The sequence below is a fragment of the Pleurodeles waltl genome, chromosome 10 (assembly GCF_031143425.1).
Source record: "Pleurodeles waltl isolate 20211129_DDA chromosome 10, aPleWal1.hap1.20221129, whole genome shotgun sequence".
NCBI classification, from domain to species: Eukaryota; Metazoa; Chordata; class Amphibia; order Caudata; family Salamandridae; genus Pleurodeles; species Pleurodeles waltl.
Window position 1 is genome coordinate 297819652 of NC_090449.1, and position 12389 is coordinate 297832040.

A 12389-nucleotide genomic window follows, 5' to 3' on the forward strand; every position below is an offset into this window, starting at 1 on the left:
GATGGGGCAGCCATTTGGGAGGGGGGGGGGGGGGGGGGGGGGATCAGAGGCCTTTGGTCTCCGGCAGACTCCAGACTCCACATCAATCTGCTGGAGCTCCGGATGAAACGGCTGTCATTGAAGGCCTTTCAATTCTCCATCAAGGGAAGGCTAGAGCAGGTGTTAATGTACAAAATCACTGGTATGTGGTACTGCAACAAACAGGGTGGGCTGAGGTCATAGACCCTTTATCAATAATTCCTGCGCTTTTAGACATGGCTGAAACGTCAAGGCATATCCCTGGTGGTTCAACACATCGCGGGCTTTCGAACTCCAGGGCAGACAAACTCAACCAAAGATACCTAGCGGGTCACAAGTGACCTCTCCATGAAGAAGTTGTGCAAGGCCTCTTCCAGCAGAGGGGTGGAGAGCCTTGGTTAGATCTGTTCGCCACCATCAAGTATGCACAATGTGCGAAGTTTTGCACACTGCGATTTCCACAGTGACTCTCAGTCTAAGACACTTTTCGTCTGGAGTGGCGCCCAGGCCTCCTGTATACCTTTCCGCCAACAGCACTCCTGCCCAGAGTTCTCAAAGAGGATCAGGAACGACGAGCCATAGCCATCAATGTGGCTCTGAACGAGGCTCGGAGAGTTTGGTATATAGAGCTGTTGAGCATGGCCATTGTTCTTCTGATCATCCTGCCTCTTTGGGAGGATCTTCAGTTCAATCAGCAGGTGAGGGTTCTCCACCCAAACCTGTCAGGTGTGAAGATTGAACTGCAGCAGTTGACAGTTTTTGACCTTCCACCCAAAGTCTGCAGTGTTATCTCGGCAGCTAGTCATTCCTCATCCAAGATGATAATCGCCTGGTGTTGAGACAGGTTTGTGGCAAGGAATCAGACGCCTGGACCAAGCACTGCACCCGCAGTCCCCAGGACCGAGAGGAACCACCTACCAGTGCAGGAGTGACCAGCAGGCGACCCTCTTCCTAGCCCAGTCGGTGGTCGGCCCGAGAAGCCCCCCTGTGCCCTCCCTGCATTGCCAAAGTGACCCCAGGCCCCTCCATTGCTTTCTATAGCAAACCCAACTTAGCACACTGCACCCGGCTGCCCCTGTGACGCTGAGGGTGTGTTTTGTGTGCCTGTTTGTGTCCCCCCCAGTGCTCTGCAAAACCCCCTCGGGTCTGCTCCCAGAGGACGCAGCTACTTACCTGTAAGCAGACTGGAACCAGAGCACCCCTGTTCTTGATAGGAGCCTATGTGTTTTGGGCCCTCCTTTGACCTCCCCACCTGACCGGCCCTGTGTTGCTGGTGCGGTGACTTTGGGGCTGCCTATGCCCAGGAGACTGACTGTGTAAGAGCTTTACTTACCTGAAAAACTTAACCAAACTTACTTCCCCCAGGAACTGTTGTGTCCAATTTTAAAATAGCTTATTGCCATTTTCACCTAAACTGTGTGTACTACTGTTATAAATCAAAGTTCTATACTTACCTGTGTGAAGTACCCTGCATTTTATGTACTTACCTCAAATCTTGAATCTTGTGGTTCTAAAATAAATTAAGAAAATATATTTTTCTATATAAAAACTATTGGCCGGGAGTTAAGTCTGAGTGTGTGTTCCTCATTTATTGCCCGTGTGTGTGCAACAAATGCTTAACACTACCCTCTGATAAGCCTACTGCTCGACCACACTACCACAAAATAGAGCATTAGTATTATCTAATTTTGCCACTATCAACCTCTAAGGGGAACCCTTGGACTCTGTGCACACTATCTCTCACTTTGAGATAGTATATACAGAGCCAACTTCCTACAATTTTCAAAAGAGAAAATCTTGCACGATCGAACAGGCAAAGTGCCTGTCCCTACGGACATAACTGTCCAGGCCGTAGTGTTTCGTAAACTTATGCAGAGATGCCCACATTTCTGCCTGACAGATGTCCAGGATGGGAACTGCATGTGCCAAAGCAGTGGTCACAACTTTAGCTCTGGTAGAATGAGCTCGCAAGCCCTTGGGTGGTTGTTTTTTGGCCAATGTGTAGCAGATCTTGATGCAAAGCACGACCCAATGAGAGATGGTTTGCTTCTGCACTGCCTGACCTTTCTTCGAACCCACATACCCCTAAAAGTTAGTCGCCCACTGGGAACTCTTTTGTACATTCAAGGTAGAAGGCCAATGCTCTCATTGGGTCCAGATGGTGGATGTGGGGGTGAGTGAAAGGCAGGCTAGGTGATAGATTAACCTACATGAAAAGACGTGACTACTTATGGCAGGCAAGAAGCCCTAGTGTGAAGTACCACTTTGATAGGGTAAATAGAGAGGTAGGGCGATTCAGATGATCAGGCCTGCAGCTCACTCACTCTGTGGGCAGACGTAATTGCCACAAGGAAGGCTGTTTTCAAAATGTAAAGCCTGAGGGGCAGTTATGAAGAGGGTCGAAAGGAGCACACATCAAAAAGGTCAAAACCAAATGAAGATCCCATTGAGCCATAATGTTTGGGATGGAGGAATGAGATGCTGGCTTGGAAACTCAAGCGAGCAAAACTGTTGACGTGCATTCTCGGCAGAGGCAAACAGATCTAACCAAGAGTCTCCACTGCTGAAAGAGTCCTTGTGCTACCTTCTGATGGGGATGTAATTTGTGATCCGCTAGGCATTTTCAGCTGAGTTTGTCCGCTCCAGTGTTTAGAGAGCCCAACAGATGTTGAACCACCAGGGATATGCACTGTTGTTTCAGCCATGTACAGAGGCGAAAAGCCTCCTGACGAAGGGTCCACGACCCCACTCGGCCATGCTTGCAGCAGTACCACATGGCTTTGGTGTTGGACATGAACACTTGTACTATATTTCCCTTTATAGAAGGAAGAAAGGCTTTCAATGCCAGTCAGATCACATGGAGCTCCAGCATGTTGATGTGGAGTCCAGCTTCCACCTGAGACCAGGTTCTTCTGATCTCTACCTCTCTCAAATGGCCTCCCTATCTCAGGAGTGACACATCTGTCACTACTGTCAGATCTGTGTGGGGAAGGGAGAGAGATCTGCCTCTGGCCCATTGCGGTTTGTTAACTCCCAATGCAGATCTCTGCAGTTCCCTCCAGATCTGAACCATGTTTGAGAGATTCCAGATACTGTGCCCACTGGAACTTCAGGTCCCACTGCAGAGCCCGCATATACCATCTTGCATGTGTCACAAGCAGGAGGCCAAAAGGTCAAGTAGCCTCAGTCAGTTTCACCAAAATCCAGGATACAGGCTGAAACATCGGTATCATAGCCTGAATATCCTGAACTCGACACTTAAGAGGATAAGCCCAACACTGCACTGTGTCCAGAACAGCTATGAGAGGCAGTCAGGTGTCACTTTGGAATATTTACAGTGAATCTTAGCGAATGCAGGAGGTTCCCCATAGTCGGGAGGTGGGAGACGACAGCCTGGGGTGAGCCCGCCTTCAACAGCCAGTCATCGAGATAGGGGAGGACTGATACCCCAATCTCTGTAGATGAGCAGCAACCACTGTCATCACCTTGGTGAACACCCAAGGGGCACTGATAAGGTCAAAGGGGAGCACAGTAAACTGAAAGTGCTCGTGGCCTACCATGAACCATAAGTAACGTCTGCGGGCAGGCAGGGCGGAGATGTGGAAATAAGCTGCCTGCAAGTCCAAAGATACCATCCAGTCTCCTGGGTAAAGAACAGACAACACCTGAGTCTGCCGCAAGGCCCAAGGACCTGGTTGTAGCACAAGAATCCTTGAAGCGCTTGAGCGCCAAATCTGCCTTGTCTCCTAAGAGATGGCCGCTATTGAAAGGCATGTCCATCAGGGAAGCCTGGACGTCCCCCGAAAAGTCAGACATGGTGCCTTAGGGCCACTGTCATTGAAACTGCTCTAACAAGTCGGTCATGTCCAGTGCACAGTGGATCGTGAATTGTGCTACATGTCTCCTGTCTGCAAAAGAGTACAGCCCGGGCCTCCTTTGGGACCAGTGGCAGCACTCGTGCAACCATGCCCCACAGCAGGTGGGAGTAAGGGCCCAAAAGGCATGCGGTGTTCACAGACCCCAATGCAAAGCTGGCAAAATAAATTATCCTCTTCACAAAGGAATCCAGCCTTTTTGATTTCCTATTGGGGGATCGGAAGGAAACGCACCATGGGAAGTAGAGGCTTAGACCACCAGTCTCTCTGGGGTGTTGCGTCAGGAAACTTGGGCCCCCAGGTGCAGGGAGATGGCAGCAGGCAATTGCCCTATTTACAGGAGCCCATGTGCTGGGTGTGGATAAAGTACCCAGAAAGACATCAGTGAGAGCATCATTGAACAGGAGCAGGGGTTTGGAGGTGGAAGCTCCTGGCTGTGGCACCTCTGTCAAGAGATTAGTCTTGACTGGGACCGAGGGTAGCTGAAGGTCCAGGACCTCAGTTGCCCCACTCAGCACCATTGCATAAGAGGTTCCCTTCTCTGTAGCCATGGTAGGGGAAGAAAGCATAACATTATCTCAATATAATATATAAGTAGATCTCTCAGATCAGTGCTAGTTGGTGCGGAAAAAAAATAACTGATGTTAGCGAGTCTAGGTGGTACTTATTTATTAACCACAATGTCATTCCAGTGCGGACGACAGACGCTAGGTAGATAAACATCACCTACCGATGCGCAGGGGGTACTGCTCAAGAAACATATTTCAGATTTAGTCTGATGCCTGGGAAGAATTCAAGGTAAGAAATTTGCAGCTAGAAGACTATCAAACTGGCACTGAAAGAAAAGAACTGACAGAGCACTGGGGTGGCGCCAATATAGGCACCTTGCACGTCACTTTCGGTGCAGATGATGAAGACAACGCCCTGCAGAGCCGAACACCGCCAACTACCGCCGCGCAGGAGTAATGCTCAAGAATTGTTTTTCAGATCCAGTCTCACGTGTGGGAATAATTCTAAGGTAAGGAATCTGCAGCTGGAAGTCTTTATCAGATTTAGCGGGATATGTTATGTAAGGCTATATCATAAGTTGGCAGCTAATACCACAGAAATATGCTCAAATGTAAGTGTCTGAGGAGGTTGGAAAAGCAACATGGGCGTTAAACTTTGGTGCAGAGAACAGTACATGGCATGCCTTGTTATACATAACTCACAAAATTTCAAGAATTTGATCAAGTCTTCTAGAAGATCATATACCATGGGAGGAAAAACCTATTTTACCAATAGAATTTTGCTTCCCATGTTGAAGGATAAAGCTCACTTAAAAGATCAAACTAATGCTGATGAACTGGCAAATAAGCCATATGAAAACAGTGACTTATGCTATGGGCCTGCAACTCACCTTGTAATCATGTATAATCCTTTCTGCGAAAGCCTTGTCCAACATCTTTTTGTACCACTCCTGGAGGCGTTTAGGCTTAGGGATTTTCTGATCAGCAGGGTGGCAATGGAAGATGTAGTCATCTCCTTCACTCGGGGGGCAGGCCCAAATATGGCCCATAACATACCTGTGGCACACAAATCACCCACAAATGGATCACAAGTTGTACTGACCAGATATGTAGATGCACATATGCAACCAGAATTGATTGTAATAACGTTTATTTTAGAAACATGAAATAATTAACACTAATAAAAACCGCACAGATTGTTTTTTTCTCCACCACCAGGATCTAAGCTGACATATTCTGGCAACATTTTATGAAATGTCCTTTATGGATGACATTGAATTTTCACAAACCGATTAAACAAATGAATATGTGACGCACTGTATACAGTAAAGGAGCAAGAAGTCAAGACATGAATACAGTAAAAGAGCTATGAGGGTTCCGAGGTCGAAGGCACAAGGACTTTTACTAAACAGTTGTAAAGATCACTTTGACGTTAATATTAGAAAATGCAAGAAGTGCTGCGTATTGAACTTCCAAAGCTTACACCTATGATATAAAGCTGTAAGCAATGAAGTTTTCCAAAGCATGAATTGTGTGTTGGACGTTTACAAATAAGGAAAATGTTACTCAGCCTGTAAGCATCTGCTGCTGTATATTCACATGCTGTGAGTAGTCCTGCAATCTAGAGTAGGGCTCGACATGTGCAACTTGTTTTTCTTTGCAGAATTCTTCAGGTCATAAGGTATAGTGACTCAACCAATTCCTGCTAAAGCCCATGGGCATAGGCTCCATTGTTAGATTATTTCTCCACACAGAGGGTGATGCTAGGAATGGACCACAGAGATAAAGAATGAGATGACCATGTGGAGTGAGGAAAGAAGAGTCTTTGTAAGGACAAAAAGCTTCCATGGAGGAGGGTGGGCACATGTGAATCTACATCACTAAATGTCACAAATCGATGGTTACAGGGCAAGTAAAATCTTCCATTTGTAGTATGTGTAGCTGTAGACACACATGTGGCACATAGACTATAAAGAAATTCACCCAGAAGCAGTGGTTAGCCAGGGGACGTAGTAGAGGACTGAGAGTGTACAGTACAGCTTGGGATCCGGGGAGGACAGGCAAAGACTGTTTCGCTTTACCATAACAGGTCTGGATACATTTGACCGAACAATGTGCTATTCCTGTTTTAGCGAGAGAGCATGGCCTTAATGTGGCTTGGGAAAAGAGATGTTGTGGCTTTAGGAAAGATTTTGTTAGTCAATGTAAGACATGAGGGCCCTTTTGACACCTAGTGAGTAAAGAGCTCTCTCCGTCACTGACTCTGGACATAGGAAGAACACTAGGACTGCTATAGTTTGATTGAGGTGTAAAGAAGAGACCAAATAGATAAACAAAACGGAGGGACAGGTAGGTTAAAGGTCCAGTGTATGTTCTCCCAAAATTACTGACACAAAACAACGTGGGAACACGGCCGTGGGTAGGTCCCGCATGGAGGAGCGTGAACTAAAAATGTTATTGCTCTCCTTGGGGCACGAGTTTTACTATGATACCTGATCCTTTCAATGGGATGGGTGACCCTTACATTAGACTAGCTTGATGTGCAGCTTTTTTTGTAAGTGACTGGAGTTTAATATGGCTGTTAGTTTGGACAAACTGTACCCCGTATTCGTTTTTTAGGAGTAATATTGAGATAGATTTTTTGGTCCTGATGAAGCGTCAGTGGATCCTTCTGGACCGGTTAGACACGAAACATGTTGACCCTTTGCCTTTGGGTTTAGGCCCATTCCTTAATCCCTACTCTCAGGCATAGCGTGAGAGTGGTTTGAGCATTATCTCATCCTTCACTCTCCCCCTTGTTCTTTTTAATTTGGCCACCACCCTTTGCTGTTCATTAACATTTGGTGTCCTATTAGGGTTGTGAGCTCATTTTAACCATTTCTGTTTGCCATTTCTTCTCTCTCCTCACTTGTGTGGTGCCCGGAATTGGGCGACAACCACTTCATCTTCCTTTTCGGCACAGTGCTACTGAGAAAAGATCTCCGGCAAAGAGCACCCGCTCAGGGATGCCCGTCAGACATTGCAGAGCCGGTTTGACGAGGAGCTTGCCCGATGATGAAGCATGACATCCGACTGGAAGTGTGAGGGCACTAGCTTCTAACCCAAGGGTTTCCCTGTGTTTTCCTTTCTATTAGGAACAGTGTATTCTTGTTTTGTGTCAGTAAAGAAGAGACCACCTTGGGGAAACATTTGAGGAGTGTCCTAATAATTACCCTATCTACATGAACGTGGAAAAAGGGTTCTTAAAGGGGTAGGGCCTGAAGTTGACTGAAGAGCCCGAGCGAAGTGATAGTCACTAGTAAGGTTACCTTCTAAGAAAGATACTGCAAAGAGCATGAGTGAAGTGGTTTGAAAGGTGGGCCCTTAAGTCTGGTGAGAACTATTTTGAGATTCCACATAGGGAGAGGTGGCACCCTGGGAATTGTGGAATTACTCTTTTCCGTCCCTCTATTAAGGTCTTAAAGACTGGAATTCTTAAGAGTTAAGCATGTTCCCTGTTCTGAAAGTATGCAGCGATGGTGCCCAAGCAAAGTCTAAGAAGGTATTAGCAAGGCCTGTCCTTTGCAAGTGAAGCAGATAAGCAATACCTTCAATATCTGACATAAGCAGGTTGATGTGCGTTTGTGTGCAGTAGTGCACAAAATATTTGCATTTAGCTGCAAAGCAAGCTTGAGACCTACGTGCTTTCTTGAGGATAATAATACACTCCTGAGATAATTTGAGGTAGCCTAATTCCAAGATTGCAGGGGCCCGGTTGCAAGATTTAGCTGCTTGGGGATTGCGTGTCTGAGCGAGCCCTGGCTGTGTGTGACGTCTGCCTGGTTGGGTAGCATCTCATGTGGCACTAGGGAGAACTCGAGTAGAGTGGTGTACCAGGGCTGCTGGCCCAAGTCCACTAGGATGAGAGTGAGGGATGTTTGCAGAAGCTTATCAACTGCACATGGAAGAAGTGGGAGAGGTAGAAATGCATAGGCAAATATCCCTGATCAATTAATACGCTGTGCATTCTCTACGGACTGTAGATGTGGATACCTGGAGGATTTGCAGCAGTGGTAAAGATGTCTACATCAGGCAATCCCCAATGACAGATGTATGTGAGAAGTACCTGTGGGTGGAGTGCCTACTCGTGGACTTTTTGCTGCATCCAGCTGAGCAGGTCTGCAAGGTCACTGTCCACTCTTGGTAGATATTCTGCTACTTGACGGTCTTTGAAATGGATTGCTCACTGCCAAATGCTCTGAGCCTATGCCAACAACTGTAGTGAGTGCCTCCTTGCTTCTGTAGGTAGCACATGGCGGTGATGTTGTCTGTGCAAATGAGAACCACTTTGTAATGAACATGAATGAGGAACTACTTGAGTGAAAGCTGGACAGTCTGGAGTTTCAGGTAGTTGCGTGGGGACCCCGTTCATGGTGTGTCCAGGTGCCATGCACAGTGAAGTTTTTGAAGGTGAGTAAAGCGTCCTTTGAGATGGTCACCTGCAGGAATGGGTCAGGACAGGGCATGCCTTGTAAAAGATTGGTGCATGTTCCAGCAATTAAGAGCAAGGAGTGCAACCACAGATCAAAACTCTGAACTGTATGCAGCCAGGCAATCCTGCAATAAGCACATCTGTAACCTGGCATGGGGAACTATGGCAATGCAGGAGGCCATCATGCCAGAGGAGCATGACTGTCCTTACTGTTAGTTGGTGATCTGGTGGAAAGAGGGTTGGAAGAGGAGGAGCAATGTTTGGAAAGCCTGGGCGAATGCTGAACTGGGATAGGGTTTACCAGTGACTGAACTGAGAACTGCTCCTAAGAAGGGCTGTATCTGAAGGGGCTGGCAGTGGGATGTTGATGGTAAAACCCAGATTGCGTAACAGGTTGATGATGAATTGAGTGGGAGCGAGTCACTGCTATTGGGTTGTGCTCTTGATCAGCCTGTCATCCAAGAAGGGGCAGACATGGATGTAGTTTCTCTGCAGTTAGCCACCGCAAGACACTTTGCAAACACCTAGAGGGCATTAATTACTCAGATGGGCAGCACTTTGACCTGGTAACGCTGATCACTTACCACAAACTGGAGATACTGGCAATGTGAAGGGTGGATCGGGATGTGGAATTAGGTGTCCTTCAGGTCGAGGCTGGCCATGAAGTTGCCTTGCTGCAGTAGAAGGATGACATCCTTGAATGTCACCATGTGTAAGTGCTCTGACAGGTTGTATTTAGTCGAGGGGCCTGAGGTTACAAATGGGTCTGAGGCTGCAGTCCTTCTTGGGGATAAGGATGTACAAGGGGTATACTAATTTGCAGTAGTGATGGAGTGGCTCTGGTTCTGTGGCTCCTCTGTGAATGCATGCCTCTACTTCCTCCTGAAGGAGGCACTATTGTTCCTGAGAAAGGGTGGGTTTGCAGGCAGTGTTGTTTGCTGGTTGAGTTGAGTTCTTAGCAGTAACCCTGCTTCATGAAGAAAAAAACCTACTGATCAGAGGGGATTCCCCCACCAACAAGTAAGAAATACCTGCAGCCTTCCTCTGAAAAGTGTAGTGTGATCGGAAAGGGGGGGGGGGGGTGTAGATGGACTTACTGTAAGGAAATGCCTTCCTTGGCATGGTTACCACTCAACTTTTTGCCTTTTGTTGATACCAGTTATGATTGAATGTGTGCTGGGACCCTGCTAACCAGGCCCCAGCACCAGTGTTCCTTCCCTAAACTGTACCTTTGTTCCCACAATTGGCATAGCCCTGGCAGACAGATAAGTCCCTTGTAAATGGTACACCTGGTAACAAGGGCCCTGTGGCCAGGGAAGGTCTCTAAGGGCTGCAGCATGTATTATGCCACCCTGGGGACCCTTAAGTAAGTCAAATGAGCACTATGCCCCTACAGTGTCTGAGCAAAACCTTAGACATTATAAGTGCAGGGTAGCCATACAGAGTATATGGTCTGGAAGTTGGTCTATTACGAACTCCACAGATCCATAATGGCTACCCTGAAATCTGGGAAGTTTGGTATCAAACTTCTCAGCACAATAAATGCACACTGAAGCCAGTGTGGGATTTATTGTAAAATACACCCAGAGGGCATCTAAGAGATGCCCTCTGAATACCAGTCCGACTCCTAGTGCTAGGCTGACCAGTTTCTGCCAGCCTGCCACAACCAGACGAGTTCCTGGCCTCACGGGGTGAGTGCATTTGTCACTCTGTGGCCAGGAACAAAGCCTGTACTGGGTAGAGGTGCTTCTCACCTCCCCTTGCAGGGACTGTAACACCTGGCAGTGAGCTTCAAAGGCTCATGCCTTTTGTTACAGCACCCCAGAGCATCCCAGCTAGTGGAGATGCCCACCCCTCCGGCCACTGCCCCCACTTTTGGCGGCAAGGATAGATGAGATAATGAGGAAAACAAGGAGTCATCTACCAGTCAGGACAGCCCCTAAGGTGCCCTGAGCGGAGGTGACCCCTGCCTTTAGAAATCCTCCATCTTGAGATTGGAGGATTCCCCCAATAGGATTAGGGATGTGCCCCTCTCCCCTCAGGGAGGAGGCACAAAGGGGGGTGTAGCCACCCTCCAGGACAGTAGCCATTGGCTACTGCCCTCCTGAACTAAACACACCCCTAAATTTAGTATTTAGGGCCAACCCTGAAACCAGGAAATCAGATTCCTGCAACCTACTACAAGAAAGACTGCTGACCCGAAATCCCCACAGAGACGACGGAGACGACAACTGACTTGGCCCCAGCCCCACCGGCCTGTCTCCAGACTCAAAAGAACCTGCATATCGATGCATCCGACAGGGACCAGCGATCTCTGAGGACTGCCCTGAACCGGAAGGACCAAGAAACTCCTGAGAACAGCGGCACTGTTCAACAACTGCAACAACTTTAAAACAACTTCCAAAGAACTCTCTCTTCCTGCCGGAAGCGTGATACTTCAAACTCTGCACCAGACGCCCCCGGATCGAGTTCAAGAGAACAAACACCGCAGAGAGGACTCCCAGGCGACTACAATGACGTGGGTGCCGAGGTCAAAGGAGGGCCCAAAACACGTAGGCACCTATGAAGAACAGGGGTGCTCTGGTTCCAATCTGCCAGCAGGCAAGTACCCACATCCACGGAGGGCAGACCAGGGGGTTTTGTAGAGCACTGGAGGGGAGAGGGAGGGGGAGGAGAGGAACGACACAAGTAGGCACAAAAAACACACCCTCAGCAGCACAGGGGCGGCCAGGTGCAGTGTGCAAAGCAGGTATCAGGTTTTGTATCATAGAAAATGGAGGGACTCGGGGGTCACTCTAGCAGTGCAAGCAGGGCACAGGGGGCTTCTCGTGCCAGCCACCAACTGGGCTAGGTAGAGGGTAGCTTGATGGTTACTCCAGCACTGAGGTTCGGTTCCTTCAGGTCCTGGGGGCTGCGGGTGCAGTGCTTTGTCCAGTCGTCGGGTCCTTGTTACAGGCAGTCGCGGTCAGGGGAAGCCTCTGGATCCTCTCTGCATGCGTCGCGGTGGGGGTCCACAGGGTCGTCTTGGGTTACTCACGAGATCGCAGTCGCCTGGGAGTCCTCCCTGTAGTGTTGGTTCTCTGGAGCTCGAGCCGGGGGTGTCGGGTGCAGAGGGTGGCTACACCCTCTTTGTGCCTCCTCCCTGAGGGGAGGGGGGCACATCCCTATCCCTATTGGGGGAATCCTCCATCTGCAAGATGGAGGATTTCTAAAAGTCAGAGTCACTTCAGCTCAGGACACCTTAGGGGCTGTCCTGACTGGTGGGTGACTCCTCCTTGTTTTTATCATGATCTCCTCCAGCCTTGCTACACACCTCCCCTACAGGAACTATAACACCTGGGGTTGAGCCTCAATGGCTCAAGCCTCCGATTACAGTGCCCCAGGGCAATCCAACAAGTGGAAATGCCCGCCCCCTGGACACAGCCCCACTTTTGGCGGGAAGTCCGGTGGGAACATTATGAAAACGGGGAGGAGTGACCACCTCAGCTCAACTTTGACCTCTGCACCCGGCCGGAA

General features: G+C 48.6%; 1 protein-coding gene across 1 annotated transcript in view; it reads right to left on the reverse strand.

Annotated features, from left to right (window-relative positions):
• The window catches only part of CREBBP (CREB binding protein), a 1321122-nt gene that overhangs the window by 113353 nt on the left and 1195380 nt on the right, over positions 1-12389 (reverse strand). Inside the window, exon 27 of the mRNA XM_069210450.1 lies at positions 5293-5458. Within this exon, the coding sequence (XP_069066551.1) occupies positions 5293-5458 (166 nt within the window). The remainder of the gene's footprint in view (positions 1-5292; positions 5459-12389) is intronic.